A 17,888-nucleotide genomic window follows, 5' to 3' on the forward strand; every position below is an offset into this window, starting at 1 on the left:
AGAGTGAATGTGCGAGTGTGTGTGAGAGAGTGAGTGAGTCTGAGTGAAAGTGTGTCTGTGAGAGAGAGAGTGTGTGTGTGTGTGTGTGTGTGTGTGAGAATGAGTGTGTGTGCAAGTGCGTATGTGAGACACAGTGAGAGAGAGAGTGTGTTTCACACAGATACAGTTTGTGCAAGCGAGAGAGTGTGTGTGAGACACAGACTCTCTGTGAGACTGAGTGTATGAGACCAAGAGAGTGTGTGAGTGACTATGTGACATATAGAGTGAATGTGATACAGTGTGAGACATAGAGTGTGTGAGAGACAGTGTGTGAGAGTGAGAGAAAGACATTGACTGTGAGAGAGAAAGAGTGTGTGAGAGAGAGAGTGTGTGTGTGACAGAGATACCTCCCCCCTCTCTGGTGTCAGGTCCCCCCTCCCTCCCTCTCTCTGGTGTCAGCCCCCCCCCCCCCCCCCCTCTCTCTCTGGTGTCTGAGCGTTACTGTACAGGTTACTGTGCAGGACGCTGAGCTCTGGTTGTGCTTCAAGGAACTGACCAATCCTATTTAATAGAATGCACCTCCAACATTCTGAAGCCAAGAAACCTCGTGTGGTTGGTCACTTCTGCTTGTGACGAACCCGGAAGTATGTGATGTCAATTCAGGAGATGGATACAGAGAGCAGGAATGCCTCAGCCATGCAGTCAGCTTCAGAATGTTGCAGGTGTATTTTATTATATAGGATACAGGTACAGGTATAATAATACCTGTACCTATATATTTGCATTGCAATCCGTACGAGGAGAAACTTGCCGACCTGAACATGTATACCTTGGAGGAAAGGAGAGACAGGGATGACATGATACAGACTTTCAAATATTTGAAAGGTGTTAATCCGCAAACGAACCTTTTTTGGAGACAAGAAGGTGGTAGAACTAGAGGACATGAATTGAGGTTGAAGGGGGGACAGACTCAGGAGTAATGTCAGGAAGTATTTTTTCACAGAGAGGGTGGTGGATATGTGGAATGCTGTCCCGCAGGAGGTGGTGGAGATGAAAACCGTAATGAAATTCAAAAGTGCGTGGGATAAACACAAAGGAATCCTGTTTGGAAGGAATGGATCCACGGAATCTTAGCAGAGATTAGGTGGCGACGCCGGTAATTGGGAAGCGAAACCGGTGCTGGGCAGACTTCTACGGTCTACGCCCTGATCGTGACTGAATAGATAGGGATGGGCTGGAGTGTAAATTTTAAGGGGCTTAGTACAAGAACAGTGCTGGGCAGACTTCTACGGTCTGTGCCCTGAGAAAGGCAAGGACAAATCAAACTCGGGTATACATATCAAGTATCACATACCATGTGAAATGAGTTTATCTTGTTGGGCAGACTGGATGGACTGTACAGGTCTTTATCTGCCATCATTTACTATGTTACTATGCTGGAGCGGAAGGGAGGGAGAACAGGTAACTGTATGTTATAGGTTGGTACCCAGATGTTCTGCTGGTCATGGCACTCAGGTAGGTAACTGATCAAAATTAGAACTGATTTTTATCCATCCTACATGCCGGGTTAGCTATGTGGGTGGTAGCACAGAGCTTTGCCGGCACTGCATCACTCCTGATTACACCCCCTGCAATGCCCCTGACCAGTGAGTGTCGATATTCAGAGGTTCTCCTTTCCATTTAAATCACTTTAAATAACGACCCTTGAGACTTTTCAGAATTTATTTGGAAAGAAATAGCCCAAATTACTCTCTAATCAGCTAATGCTTTCTGGGATAGCTGGAAAGCTTGTATTGCCAGGTATCAGAAAGTACTGCACAGGCTCATTAATACGTTAGCGAGGTCTGGTGACTAAGACCCATGCAGAGCTGAAAGACAGTATAACTGTTTTCATTGTACTACATGGTATACTCAAAATGCAAAATACTGACATTCTTCATTAGATGAACCTGAAGATTCATTTAAAAAAAAGATTGAGGGCCCCTCCGAAGGGACACCACCTTGTAGAGGTGGAGGGGCTTGTGTGTTTCAATGACTTAGAGGGCTATGCTGAAGGGTTACCCATATCAGACAGGCCTCTGAGGAGAAACCAGACAAAGAGTGTCCCAAACTGGGAGAGTGGTAAGATGGCGACCTGAAGTTCGTATGCCCAACGGCCTAGCTGCCCTCTGAAGTTTTGTCTTCTCTACGTAAATTTCCTCTCTGCAATTGCAGTTACCTTAACTGAGAGGAAGGGGACAACCGGCGGTCAGCCACCGATGGCCAGTGTTTGGTCCCCTGAGCAGCAAATGCAGGACCGCTGCTCGATGAACTGCCCACAGATGAAAGGGTTGGCGAGTCCTTTGATTAGCGCCAGCGAAGGAGCGTCAATGCTCTTGGACCTGGAAAAAACAACTCCATCGCTCCCGAATTATTCAACCACCATGTCCAAAGGAGTAGAGGAGTGAGTTAGAGGCATATGCTGAAACGGAGGACGTTTACAGCAGAACCCGAATCGGCGGAACCACTCCTAAACACCTAAGAGAAATCACCTTGGAGTTTTTGGCTCCCGTGGAGGTTACATTGAATACCATCTGGAAGGCGCTTTGGCACCTAACGGTGGCAGTAAATAATTTTGTTTCAGATATAATTTTATTAGAGAGTTACATGGACAATTTAACTGAACCCTTTGAGAGTGAAAAATTGATATAACAAATGATTCTATATGAGCAAGAAGTGGTTATGATAATAGACCAGAAATTTTGAATAATAAAATGAATATTATTATAGATGATTAATATCGAGATTATTGTTTTTCCCAGAGTTCCGGGTATGACTCCTAAAGTTTTCCTCAGAAATATTTCCTCAAATTATTACTTTAAAAGGAGTGAAGCCTGTGAAAACTGGGATTACTTTAATCAGTGGGATTTGAATTAGAGACTTGAGTATATGAATCGTTAAATAATTTCTGGTTTTTAAAAGAGAAAGAATGTAATCAGATGTATTATTTCTAACTAATATTGGACAATAAGCATGTTTTCAATGAAATGATTTGACTGTACACCGTATTGGCCTTGAAGAAGCCAACCAGATGATCAATGTGGAATAATGAATTCGACGAGTAATATCTGGAGATAATCAGGTTAATACCACGTTTTTTTTTCTGTTTACTGTTTAATTGATCTCCTTGTCTTGTTTCATTCTCCCTATTTAGTGGTCTAAGGAAGAGAATAGAATTACCTGACTGAAATAATTCCTATATATTACTTTCTCTATATTTCCGGCAAGTTGTTTTATCGCTTGTAAAAATTTAAATGGTTATAAATAAAAAAAATTAAAAAAAAAAAGATTGAGGGCTAGATTTTAACATTTCCTCATTTTTATTTATTTATTAGGATTTATTTACAACTTTTTTGAAGGAATTCACTCAAGGCAGTGTACAGCAAAAATAAGTCAAACATAAGCAATAGACAATTACAGTAGTAAAAATATTCAGATAACAATAACTTAGATTGTGAACCCTCCTGGGACAGAGAAATATCCAGTGTACATGAATGTAACTCACCTTGAGCTACTACTGAAAAAGGTGTGAGCAAAATCTAAATAAATAAATAAAGATTCCATTCAGAATCTCAAAGAATAGCAACATTCCATGTAGAACCCCAAAGAATATCAAGATTCTGGAATCCTACAGAGTGACAAGATTCCATGCAGAATCTCAAACAGTAGCAACATTCCATATAGAACCCCATGTAGAACCCTAAAGAATAACAAGCAGAGGAGTAGCCTAGTGGTTAGAGCACTGGTCTTGAAATCCAGAGGTGGCCAGTTGAAATCCCACTGCTGCTCCTTGTGATCTTGGGCAAGTCACTTAACCGTCCAGTGCCTCAGGTACAAACTTAGATTGTGAGCCCTCCTGGGACGGAGAAATATCCAGTGTACATGAATGTAACTCACCTTGAGCTACTACTGAAAAAGATGTGACCAAATCTAAATAAATGAAACTTGTCTTGGATAGGGAGGCATTTCCTATATGCAGGTCACACTCTGTGGCCTGGCACCTGAGACACATCTTTGGCAATCACTACTACTACTACTTAACATTTCTAGAGCGCTACTAGGGTTACGCAGCGCTGTACAAATTAACAATTAAGGACAGTCCCTGCTCGGAAGAGCTTACAATCTAAAGAATGAAATGTCAAGTTGGGGTAGATAAGTATTCCTGAGAAGAAGTGTAGTGATTAGGTGCCGAAGGCGACATTGAAGAGGTGGGCTTTGAGCATTGATTTGAAGATGGGTAGGGAGGGGGCACGGCGTATGGGCTCAGGGAGTTTATTCCAAGCATGGGGTGAGGCGAGACAGAAGGGGCGGAGCCTGGAGTTGGAGGTGGTGGAGAAGGGTACTGAAAGGAGGGATTTGTCTTGAGAGCGGAGGTTACGGGTAGGGACGTAAGGGGAGTTGAGGGTAGAGAGGTACAGAGGGGCCGCAGATCGAGTGCATTTGTAGGTGAGTAAGAGAAGCTTGAACTGTATGCGGTATCTGATTGGGAGCCAGTGAAGTGACTTGAGGAGAGGGGTGATATGAGTATATCGGTTAAGGCGGAAGATAAGACGTGCGGCAGAGTTCTGGATGGACTGAAGGGGGGATAGATGGCTACGTGGGAGGCCGGTCAGGAGTAGGTTGCAGTAGTCAAGGCGAGAGGTAATGAGAAAGTGGATGAGAGTTCGGGTGGTGTGCTCGGAGAGGAAGGGGCGAATTTTGCTGATGTTATAGAGGAAGAAGCGACAATCACATGCAAACGTAGTAGATGACAACAGATAGAGACCTGCCTAGTCCATCCAGTCTGCCCGACAAGATAAACCCATAGCACATGATAGGATGTGATATAACGTATGCATACTTGATCTTGATGTGTCTTTGCCTTTTTCAGGGCACAAACCACAGAAGTCTCCCCAACACTGGCTTAAATTTCAACTATTATAAGTACATAAGTAATGCCACACTGGGAAAAGACCAAGGGTCCATCGAGCCCAGCATCCTGTCCCCGACAGCGGCCAATCCAGGCCAAGGGCACCTGGCAAGCTTCCCAAACGTACAAAGATTCTATACAATCAAGCCATTGTGACATCACTAATGAGGTTGGCTCTTATTGGTGGAATGAGCCACTATGACATCACAATAGGTTAAATCACTGCTCTATGTAATAAAAGTGAGCCAAGTAGAGGACATAAGTACATAAGTAATGCCACACTGGGAAAAGACCAAGGGTCCATCGAGCCCAGCATCCTGTCCACGACAGCGGCCAATCCAGGCCAAGGGCACCTGGCGAGCTTCCCAAACGTAGAAACATTCTATACGTTATTCCTGGAATTCTGGATTTTTCCCAAGTCCATTTAGTAGTGGTTTATGGACTTGTCCTTTAGGAAACCCCTTTTTAAACTCTGCCAAGCTAACCGCCTGCTCCAACTCAACCAGATCTGTCTAGCCATAATCGGGACTCAGACTGTAGAAGTCTGCCCAGCTCTAGCCTTGGTTAAGTTTTGTTTTGATTCCATTCTCTTTACATATAGGAATCCATTATGTTTATCCTACATATAATCCCAGTGTGGGCGAAAGACTGGATGGGCCAACTGGTCTTTTTCTGCCCAGAGCTATTTCATTGCTAAGTAGCAGCAATTTGGGGAAAGAGTTCCCAGGTTCTGCATCATGCTCCATCTCTTGGCTTTATTGAAATCCATTCTAAACGCTGCTTTTAAATCTTAGGCCCACTTTTATTTTTGATCACAGCCTTGTTGGTTTCAACCATTTTCCTAACAATTCCGTTTCCAAAGACATTGTCCTGTAGGTGTCTTGACTAAACTGTGAGCTCTGTTGAGAGTGGACCAGCTCTTGCGTTGACTGTACAATGCTATAGTAATTAAACTCTGGAATTCGTTGCCAGAGAATGTGGTAAAGGCGGTTAGCTTAGCGGAGTTTAAAAAAGGTTTAGACGGCTTCCTAAAGGAAAAGTCCATAGATCGTTATTAAATGGACTTGGGGAAAATCCACTATTTCTGGGATAAGCAGTATAAAATGTTTTGTACATTTTTGGGATCTTGCCGGGTATTTGTGACCTGGATTGTCCACTGATGGAAACAGGATGCTGGGCTCGATGGACCTTTGGTCTTTCCCAGTATGGCAATACTTATGTACTTATGTAACAGTAGCAGTGCTAGTAAGAAAGCCCAAATAAGACTCTTAAAAACATCGTTATGTTATCCAGTAATGCCAGGAATGCCGCCTCTTTAAACAGCAGAGGCCTGAGAATGTGAAGTGCTCTAGCGAGCAACCAATTGATAGCTTTATGCCTAAATGGGGTTCCCATACCGGCCTCTTTTTAGCTGGATAAATTTATTAACCTAGACTCCAGTGACCCAGGTCCGTGTGTGTGTGATCACTGGCCAGGAGAAACTGGTACCATCACTTCAAAGAACTCTTGTCTAGCTGGCAATTTGTCAAAGCTGACCCAGGGTCCTCAGGAATGCACATCATTTTCATGACGGTCACAGCCCTGTAGCAGAGCCAAGGCTGTGAAGAGGCAGTGAATGGGAGCCTTGCCACTATTTTTTGATGAATTTGTCTCGTCGGCTGCTCGGTTGGAATGAGTTACATGACTCGAGGTTGTAAAACATTCACAGAAATTGACCCGTCTTGATCTCGGCTGGAACTGACTCATGATTTAATGTCATTGCATTGCTGGTCAGTTTTCGAACTCTCAAACACTTTGACACAAGACGGAAAGGAAGACAAATTCAGAGAAATAACTTAGAAGCAACTGGAAGCCATCATTCGGTGCCTCCCATTCACTGTCTGCTATCTGTTCAGTGCATCATCCCTTTTAAGAGCAAACTTATCTATGAAAATAAGACAGTTCAACTTACATTTCCAGAAAATAATTGCCTTGAATGAAAACCCTTGCTCACAGCGAGTACAGTGGCGATGGAGTAAAATGAAGTCTGTATATCTAAGCAAGCTCCATAATGTAACAACTTAAAAGATGAATTTAGACACTTCTGAATTACAATTATCCATCTTGTTGAACAGTGTTTTCATCTGAGTCCCTGATGTCTGACCTGGGGGTTTACATTTCAGGACCAGCCTTAACCGGGGGGGGGGGGGGCAACAGGGGTGGCCGCACAGGGCCCCACACTTCTAGAGGCCCCCACCTAAGCATGTCCCCCTGTTTCTGAACTTCCCCACCAACCTTAAAATACTACTACTACTACTTAACATTTCTAGAGCGCTACTAGGGTTACGCAGCGCTGTACAAATCAACAAAGAAGGACAGTCCCTGCTCAAAGAGCTTACAATCTAATAGATAAGAGTGAGACAAATATAGGACAATCAAGCCATTGTGACATCACTGATGAGGTTGGCTCTTAGGCATTGGTGGAATGAGGCATTATGACATCACAATCTCAGCTCTGGTTAAATCACTGCTATATGTAATACTACTACTTAACATTTCTAAAGCGCTACTAGGGTTACGCAGCGCTGTACAATTTAACAAAGAAGGACAGTCCCTGCTCAGAGGAGCTTACAATCTAAAGGACAAAATGTCAAGTTGATGCAGTCTAGATGTGTGTTTCTACAACGAGAACTCAGGGCAGTGGCAGCAATTCACGTAGGCCATCTGCTGCTGATCCCAGAGCCTGCTCTCTGCTGCATCCCACCCTTGCGGAAGCAGGAAGTTACATCAGAAGGGGGCAGAATGCAGCAAAGAACAGGCTTTTGGCTCGGCGGCACACAGCTCATGCAAATCGCTGCTGCTGCCCTCGGCCCTTTATGGAGAAACACACTTTTGAAGGTGGGGGGGGGGGGTGGCTTGTAGACAGAGGGTTCGGATACAGGGAGACATACTGGACCACCGGGGAGGGGGAGGGCCTTCCAGTGGTCTGCACAGTGGTCTGCAATCGGGAAGGCTGGCCCTCTTACAGTTAATCACCTTAGTGGACTGTGGAGTAGGAGTGGAGGAGTAGCCTAGTGGTTAGTGCAGTGGACTTTGATCCTGGGGAACTGAGTTCAATTCCCACTGCAGCTCCTTGTGACTCTGGGCAAGTCACTTAACCCTCCATTGCCCCTGGTACAAAATAAGTACCTGAATATATGTAAACCGCTTGGAATGTAGTTGCAAAACCTCAGAAAGGCAGTATATCAAGCCCATTTCCCTTTCCCTGTTTGAGATTCTACATGGAATGTTGCTACTGTTGGAGATTCTAGATGGAATGTTGCTACTATTGAGATTCTGTTGCTACTATTTGAGATTCTACATGGAATGTTGCTATTCCACTAGCAACATTCCATGTAGAAGCCTGCCTTTGCAGATCAGCAACGCGGCCGCGCAGGCTTCTGTTTCTGTGAGTCTGACGTCCTGCACATATGTTGCAAAAAAAAAGGCAGTACATCAAGTCCCATTTCCCTTTCCCTTCCCTTAGCTAAACTTCTTTGCTTTCCTAGTGGATACTAATGGAATATTTTCTTCCTTCCAGCTTTTTGAAATTTTGTTCCCCTTAACGCATGCACCAGTAGCAGTGAGCTACAGATTTGCCAACCACACAAGCTGCAAGTGCCTGCCGAGTACTCTGCGCCACCCGTACTCCATCATCCGAAGATCCGTCTTATTTTCAGGAGAGGACAGGTAAGACGCTATCAGTGACTGCTTTTTCACAAACCAAAGGGTTCAGTAAACTGTGTAGAACAGAGCCATGACACAAGAAGAAGCTGCTGGAATTCATGAGCTCAAATACTGATCACTCTCCATCCAAAAATGATTTCATGTTATCATGCCTCCGTTCACTCAATCACACGTGGTTGGATCGTAATAAGAAATCCTACAGAAATCTATGTGGCTTATCTTTGTATGTTTGTCATGTGTTCATGTGGCATTTATAGCTCATCAAGTTGATATTAGAAGGTTTATGACTTCCATAGTGTAGCAGTTTGGAGACTAGGCCTCATTTAACCTTCCTTCACATTGGATCAAACTGAAATCCATTTAAGTATAAGGGTAATTTATATTAAAACTTTTATTCAGTTTAATCCAAAGTTCTTAGCGGATTAACATGAACATATATAAAATTCAATGTACTGATTGACAGTCAAAACATATCTTTAGAAGACATTCTTTCTTGACAAAGCATAGCAAATCCTAAAAAAGAGGTTAAAAGAAATCATTCATTATCCCAACTAAAAGCTTGTAAAGAAAGTAGATCTTAAGTTCTTCGTAGATCTTGAATTTTTCTCATCCTATTCCAGTGTAAAGGACCCGCAATATGAAAAAATCTTATTCCTTTGTTCATCAAATGAGATGCAACGTCAAGCAACAATTTTTTGCTATTTTTCTTAATCTTTATTTTTGAATTTTGACATCAAGAAAAGATTACAACAAGATAACCAGCAGGAAAATTTCCCCAAAGCAAATTAGATAATACCGAACAACAATACCATTACTTCTCGGTTTTCCCCCTAATCCCTCTGTCCCACCCTCACATCAAGCAACAGTTGACTTTCTGATCTCAACAATTGGTTGGATTGATAGATATGAAGTCTTGCCAAGATCTTTGACACCTGTTGCATCAAAATTAAGCAAAGAATCTTAAATTGAATCCTATATTCGATAGGCAACCAGTGTAATCTCTTCAGAACTGGGGAAATGTGTTCCCAACGACTGGTACCAGTCACAAAAGCCAGTCACAAAAGCCAGTCACGGCCACTGAATTCTGAGCAAACCTGCAATGCCTTGATTTGTGTTTTCCGAAGTCTCAATAGCGATTCATTACTGTAATCAAAACAGTTATAAAACTTTGTACAACTGTTTGAAAATGGAGTGGTTTTAACAAATCCTTCAAGCGTCGCACCAAACGCAACTTACAATAAACATCCCTAATAATTTTCTGAACACGCACTTTCATTGTCAAGACTGTCATCAAATATTTCCCCTAAATCTTGCAGCTTTTGTACAATAGGAATATTATCACCACTAAACTGAAAAACGTCAGGAAAAGTTTAAGTTCTTTAGCAACAAAATTTGTGTCTTATTAATATTTAATTTTTAAACTGTTCGCAGACATCCAGCATATATCTGTTTGGACATATTCCTGAGGGAAAAGTCCATTGAACATTATTAAGAATTAAGTTTATTTGGGGGGGGGTGCCGGATTCTTGAAGCCTGGATTGGCTGCTGTCGGAGACAGGATGCTGGGCTTGATGGACCCTTGGTCTTTTCCTGGTATGGCGGTGCTTATGTACTTATATTATCGATCTCAAGATTATTTTATTTATTTGTTTATTTTAGGTCATTTATACCCCGCCTTTTGCCACAGTGTTGCAGCCCCAAAGCGGCTTACAATGAACTAATATAATAAAATTAAATCAAAGACAATGTGAGAAATGGAAGGGTAGAAGGAACAGAGAGAGGAAGGGAATATAAATACAATCTAAAAGCAAATTAATAAGTAGGCAGGGAAAGGAAAGCAAAAAGAGGAGGAAGGAAGGAAAAAGTCTCGGTTAAACTGGTGGACAGGGCATCACAGGGAAGCAGAGCCGGCGATTTCAGCAAAGGGGCTGAAGTGAAAGTCGGCGGTTTCAGCAGGAACCAGCTGTAAGGAAATGAATGTCAGCAGGTTGAAGACGGGAAAAGTCATTTGAACACTGGTATCGAACGATAGCAAAAACTGTATATCGTCTGCATACACAGTCTAAACTGTAACCAAACAGTTAAGTAAATTACACAATGGTAAAAGAAAAATATGGCAAAGCTGACAAACAAGATCCTTGTGGCACATCGGTAACATTATACTTACATTCTGACACATTATTCCCTTCAGAAACGCAAAATCGCCTGTTCTCAAGATTATTATTTATCGCATTTGTACCCCACATTATCCCACCTTTTTGCAGGCTCAATGTGGCTTACAGAGTAGGGTTATGATAAAGTCGATACATGATTTAAATACAGTTGATCATAAGCTGAGGTAAAAGAGGATTTAGATGGGCGGATGTTGGGTCGGTTGTGTGAGAAGTGTTTTAGGTGTGTTTGGGTGGATTGGGGATGATTTGTATCATTGAGGGTGACTTTTGTAAGCTTTGTTAAAGAGGTGTGTTTTCAGATATGAGGTAAACCAATTCAAAACTTTGCCTTTGATACAATTGATCGTAATCTATTAAGCAAAATAACATGATTAATGATCTAAACACAGCTGACACATCTAGTATAACCAATAAAAAAACATTGACCCTTACTAAAGCCAGCATGAACTACATCAAATAATGATAACAATAAAGTTTCAGTATCCTGACGTGAACAAAAACCAAACTGATTAGAATCCAGAACATCATATATATCAAGGAAATGCACCAATTGATCAAAACCCAATCGTTCCGTGACCTTTGACGTAAAAGGCAACAAAGAGTTTGGTCTGTAATTCTCAACACTCGAGTCCATAGGAGCCAACTTTTCAGAATTATTGGGGGTGCTAAGCCCAGTGGAAATAACCTTTCCTTTGACGCATACAAGGAATTTTCTCAATATTGGGGGTGCTCAAGCATCCACAGCAGCCACAGAGTTGGCTCCTATGCTCAAGTCAGCTTTGCTACTTTTCAATAATGGTTTAACTGCTCTTTTCAAATCTACTGGAACTGTGCCTGTATTAAAACATGTATTTATTATTTCCATGAAAACAGGCGTTGTTAATTATTTACTTTAACTACTGCAGGTCTACATATATCTGTTTTGCATGAACTATTACTAGCTTTAGAAAAAGTCTGCAGACTAAGCTCATGCAACTGTCAAAACCTAATATATGTTCTGGCCTTACCACCACTTGGGAAAATGAATTAAATGTCTCGCTGTCCAGTAAGGAGTGGGATCTTTTATGGACAAAAACTATGCGTTCTCTTTCAGCTGGCCCTTCTACAGTCTACCTATTACATTGTTCATAAATCCTACTAGACGCCTGTAAAGCTTGCTAAAGTATGTAAACCGCTTTGAATGTAGTTACAAAAACCTCAGAAAGGCAGTATATCAAGTCCCATTTCCCTTTCCCTATTTGAGATTCTAAGTGGAATGTTGCTACTATTGGAGATTCTAGATGGAATGTTGCAACTATTGAGATTCTGTTGCTACTATTTGAGCTTCTAGATGGAATGTTGCTACTATTGAGATTCTGTTGCTACTATTTGAGATTCTACATGGAATGTTGCTACTATTGGAGATTCTAGATGGAATTTTGCTACTCTTGAGATTCTGTTGCTACTATTTGAGATTCTACATGGAATGTTGCTACTATTGAGATTCTGTTGCTACTATTTGAGATTCTACATGGAATGTTGCTATTCCACTAGCAACATTGCATGTAGAAGCCTGCCCTTGCAGATCAGCCACGCGGCTGCGCAGGCTTCTGTTTCTGTGAGTCTGACGTCCTGGAAATAATAAATACATGTTTTAATACAGGCACAGTTCCAGTAGATTTGCAAAGAGCTGTTGTTAAACCATTATTGAAAAGTAGCAAAGCTGACTTGAGCATAGGAGCCAACTCTATGGCTGCTGTGGATGCTTGAGCACCCCCAGTATTGAGAAAATTCCTTGTATGCGTCAAAGGAAGGGTTATTTCCACTGGTCTTAGCACCCTCAATAATTCTGAAAAGTTGGCTCCTATGGACTCGACTGTGGTTTCAAATCTATGTTGGTCTTCAGTCTGGAGTGGGTACCCTAGAACATTTGCTTCTCTCTTGTTGTAACCTTCAGTCGTACTGGAGTTCGGCTTGGGATACCACCCAGAAAGTATTTACAATCCAAGACTCTCTGTCTTTTAAAATATTGATCCTTAAGGTTTCGACTCCTGGCTTGTCCATTTCCTCAAAAATATGCCAAACTGTTTAACTTAATGATTTCTCTCACTCTTCATCTGATTGCATTGCATTGGAAAAATAATCAGCTTGTTTCTTTTCATGAATGGTGGAATCTGCTGTGTTCCTATAGGCGATATGAGGAACTGGCTGCCATGAGATTGGGTCACTTCTCATCTTTCCACAAAGCATAGTCACTGCTAGACGACTATCGTATCTTGTGAAAAGGAATTTAAAGTATGTTGCATATACTGTTCTGTTTTATTCATATCAGCCCACTGACTTTTTTTTTTAAAAATTTTATTCTATTCCATATTATATGTTGCTGTATGTTTTCATAAATACTATGTTGTTTTAAAATTAATAAAGTTAAAAAAAAATCTGCATAACCATATCTATAGATACTTCATTACAAGAAACCCGCTGTTTACTATCTTGGAAAGGACAACTCATCGTTACTGGAAGCCGCCACCACCAACAACTTTGCCCCCCCCCCCCCCCCCCCCGTCGACGTTGTACGTGCAGGACGTCAGAAACAGAAGGAAGCCTTTTGCGAGACGAAGAGGACCTCGGCTGGTGGGGGTTGGGGTCCCCCACCAGCAAAGGCAGGCGACGGCGGGTTGGCGGCGGGAGGACGGGTCGAGAGGATCATCGGCAGGGGGGACCAGGGCCCCACGTAGCTCCACCACTGCTGGATAGGCCATATGGTCTTTATCTGCAGAGCCGTAACGAGGGGAGCTGACACCCGGGGCGGGTCGCCGCTACGCACCCCCCCCCCCGGGTGCAGCACGGCGCACCCTCCTCCTGCTGGAGCGCACCTCCCCCGGAGCGCATACCTGCGCCGAGGGACGGGCGGGAGGGCCGATCCGCCCCGACTGCACGTTGCTGGGGTGTGTCGGCTCCGCGCTGGTTCACTGCTCTCTCTGTCCCGGAACAGGAAGTAACCTGTTCCGGGGCAGAGAGGGCAGTGCACCAGCGCGGAGCCGACACCCCCCAGCGGTGTGCACCTGGGGCGGACCGCCCCCCCCTTCCTAAGCCACTGTTTATCTGCCTACATTTTTCTGTGTTTCTATGTAACTGTGGGTGGCTAAATGTTACATGCCCATGCCAGGATACACCGGTTTCTTACAGCGGAATTTGGGTGCTCAGGTTCCATTCTAGAACAGGTTCTGAATGCGCAGCTCAGAGCACCTGTGGAGACATGCGGTTCAATTGCCCCGTGAGGGGCTGAAAGAGGTCCGTACTGCTGTTTGATTTACAGCAGTGGGAATAAGTACAAGCTTTAAAAAAAAAAATCAAGCACTTATTTCACCTCGGGGAAAAACAATAAATGAGAGAATAATAAAGATTTTATTTGCTCTAACTGCAGACTGCATTGAAACAGTCTTTATGTGAAGTGAGGAGAAGTCAAACATTAACGGGGAGGGGGAGGGGGAGGTATGGCAGGTAGTGACAGATCCTCTAGTGTTACTGGTTTAATGAGCAGAATTTTATAAGGGCAGAGAGTGTTCCGAATTTTAGAGCTCCTCTGCTCACGATTTACTGCAAGTTCAATACCATCCCTAAAGAAAACAGTCTTCAGCTTACTTTCGGCCTTGCTGTCACGTTCAGCTGTTCGAGGGTCGCTGCGTTGCCAGTTTTGTGTGGTGCGGAGATAAATCCACATGAGAGCAGACAGAGAAAGGTTAAATCCGTGCTTTCTCCTAACCAAAATAATGGATCTGCTAAGTGAAATTTTACACCGAGGCATGTTTCCTACTACCAAGGTACAATATGTACATAAATGCCTCATTTTATTGAAAAGCTAATTGGAAAATAATGTTTCTTATGTATTTTTTTACAGCCCTCTCTAGAGCTGTTTTGACCTAATCAAAATAGCTTTTGTAAAAAGGCGTTAGGAATGAATCAAAGGAACCTAGAAGGGAAAGAAGATTGATGAACTTACAATCAGAACAAACAATTCCCATGTGTTTTGCATCTTAAATTTGAAATTAACAAGTGCATAGCTCAGCACAGCTTCATTTTTACAACATTGACAACAAGAGTTTAAAGCTGGATGTGCCAGTCTAAAATTCTGTCCAAGTGGTTAAACTGTTCATGCAATTTTAAAATACAACATTATGAACCAAATATAACTTAAATTTGATGCATATTCTCCTAGCTGTTAGGGTGTAATACCTCTTTCTCGCCAGCTGGGGGCCTCCGATCACAGCAATATGCTTACGGGTTGTGCAGTATTACCATCAGGTCATCTTTTCTTTCCTTTTACAATTTAATGGGAAGGGAAAGGGAACTGGGACTTGATATACCGCCTTTCTGAGGTTTTTGCAACTACAATCAAAGCGGTTTACATATATTCAGGTACTTATTTTGTACCAGGGGCAATGGAGGGTTAAGTGACTTGGCCAGAGTCACAAGGAGCTGCAGTGGGAATCCGACTCAGTTCCCCAGGATCAAAGTCCGCTGCACTAACCACTAGCCTACTCCTCCACTAGCAACATTCCATGTAGAAGCCTGCCTTTGCAGATCAGCAACGCGGCCGCGCAGGCTTCTGTTTCTGTGAGTCTGACGTCCTGCACGTACGTGCAGGACGTCAGACTCACAGAAACAGAAGCCTGCGCGGCCGCGTTGCTGATCTGCAAGGGCAGGCTTCTACATGGAATGTTGCTAGTGGAATAGCAACATTAACATTCCATGTAGAATCTCAAATAGTAGCAACAGAATCTCAATAGTAGCAACATTCCATCTGGAATCTCCAATAGTAGCAACAGAATCTCAATAGTAGCAACATTCCATCTAGAATCTCTAATAGTAGCAACATTCCATGTAGAATCTCAAATAGGGAAAGGGAAATGGGACTTGATATACAGCCTTTCTGAGGTTTTTGCAACTACATTCAAAGCGGTTTACATATATTCAGGTACTTATTTTGTACCAGGGGCAATGGAGGGTTAAGTGACTTGCCCAGAGTCACAAGGAGCTGCAGTGGGAATCGAACCCAGTTCCCCAGGATCAAAGTCCACTGCACTGACCACTAGGCTACTCCTCCACTCATTCTACCAATAAGAGCTAACCTCATCAGTGATGTCACAATGGCTTCACTGCCCAATACTTGGCTCACTTCTGATATTGTGATGTCATAAGGGAAAGGGGGAAAGGGAAATGGGACTTGATATACTGCCTTTCTGAGGTTTTTGCAACTACATTCAAAGCGGTTTATATATATTCAGGTACTTATTTTGTACCAGGGGCAATGGAGGGTTAAGTAACTTGCCCAGAGTCACAAGGAGCTGCAGTGGGAATCGAACTCAGTTCCTCAGGATCAAAGTCCACTGCACTAACCAGTATACAGACTTTGCTTTGTTTGTAAATATTAGACATTATTAAAATAAATAAGTGCTTTGGTTTGCTCATATGGGGAAAGAGAGCTAAAGGCACATCTTTTTAGAAATAGGTAGGGCTAGCGTTAAGAGTCTTCGAACAGGGTGATTGCGTTAGACCTCCGTGCTACAAGGACACCCAAACCTACCTTGTTTGCTCTTCACACCTGCTCACCTCTTTGCCTCTCATCCCTGGGAGAGGCCAAAGAGAGAGAATATCACACACAGAGACAACTGTTAGTTCATTGGCAAAAGCTTTTGGGGAAGAGGCTCTCGATGTTCACCTGAGCTCTTCAGCCCTCTACTTCGCTTCTGTTTCTTTTATTTGAATATCTGTGACATTTGTTCCACATCAATTTGCACATCTCTCTCTTTACATTTTCTCTCCCTCCCTCCTCCCCCTGGCCACAGTCTGGCATCTTCCCCTTTGTTCCTCAGCCCCTCCCCCGAGTCCAATCTCTCTCCCTTTACACTCTCACTCTCTCTCCCAACTCCCTCCCTCCTCCCACGGCCACAGTCTGGCATCTTCCCCTTTCTGCCTCAGCCCCTCCCCCGAGTCCAATCTCTCTCCCTTTACACTCTCACTCTCTCTCCCAACTCCCTCCCTCAGCCACAGTCTGGCATCTCCCCCTTTGTTCTCAGCCCCTCCCCCGAGTCCAATCTCTCTCCCTTTACACTCGCACGCTCACTCTCTCTCCCAACTCCCTCCCTCCTCCCACGGCCACAGTCTAGCATCTCCCCCTTTGTTCCTCAGCCCCTCCCCCGAGTCTCTCTCTTTACACTCTCACTCTCTCTCCCAACTCCCTCCCTCCTCCCCTGGCCACAGTCTGGCATCTCCCCCATTGTTCCTCAGCCCCCTTCCCCAAGTCTACCTTTCTTTTTTGTTTTCCAAAAGTCATTGTCTGCAGCGATTCCCACATGCTGCCCTGCCACCGGCACCGGCTCCTCCTGTCTACTGCAGCCCGCCTCTGAGAAAAAGGAAGTTACATCAGAGAGGTGGGTCGAATACAGAGAAGAAGCCAGTGTCGGCGGCAGGGCAGCATGTGGAAATCACTGCCACCGCTGACTTTTGGAAGACAACGAAAGAAAGTAGACTCGGGAAAGGGGGTTGAGAAAGGAAGGGGGAGAAGCTAGACTTCAACCAGTGTAGGAGGTGGAAAAGAGCGATGCTAGCCTGAGAGTAAGGAGTGGAACAGGTGGATGTGAAGCGTCTGTTCACGCTTTCCAAAAATACTAGGACTAGGGGGCATGCGATGAAACTACAGTGCAGTAAATTCATAACAAATCGGAGAAAATATTTCTTCACCCAATGCGTAATTAAACTCTGGAGTTCGTTGTCGGAGAACGTGGTGAAGGCGGTTAGCTTGGCAGAGTTTAAAAAGGGGTTAGACGGTTTCCTAAAGGACAAGTCCATAAACCGCTACTAAATGGACTTGGGAAAAATCCATAATTCTGGGAATAACATGTATAGAATGTTTGTACGTTTGGGAAGCTTGTCAGGTGCCCTTGGCCTGGATTGGCCGCTGTCGTGGACAGGATGCTGGGCTCGATGGACCCTTGGTCTTTTCCCAGTGTGGCATTACTTATGTACTTATGAGAGATGCAAGCAGTTAAGCTGGTCGGTTGGTGACGGTGGCAAGATGCCGCACCATGAGGAGTGTTGCT

At 43.6% G+C, this 17,888-nt stretch overlaps 1 protein-coding gene across 1 annotated transcript in view; it reads left to right on the forward strand.

Moving 5' to 3' along the window:
* The window catches only part of VEGFD (vascular endothelial growth factor D), an 82,809-nt gene that overhangs the window by 53,480 nt on the left and 11,441 nt on the right, over positions 1–17,888 (forward strand). Inside the window, exon 4 of the mRNA XM_030202322.1 lies at positions 8,487–8,635. Within this exon, the coding sequence (XP_030058182.1) occupies positions 8,487–8,635 (149 nt within the window). The remainder of the gene's footprint in view (positions 1–8,486; positions 8,636–17,888) is intronic.

Source organism: Microcaecilia unicolor, chromosome 4 (assembly GCF_901765095.1).
Source record: "Microcaecilia unicolor chromosome 4, aMicUni1.1, whole genome shotgun sequence".
Lineage (NCBI taxonomy): Eukaryota > Metazoa > Chordata > Amphibia > Gymnophiona > Siphonopidae > Microcaecilia > Microcaecilia unicolor.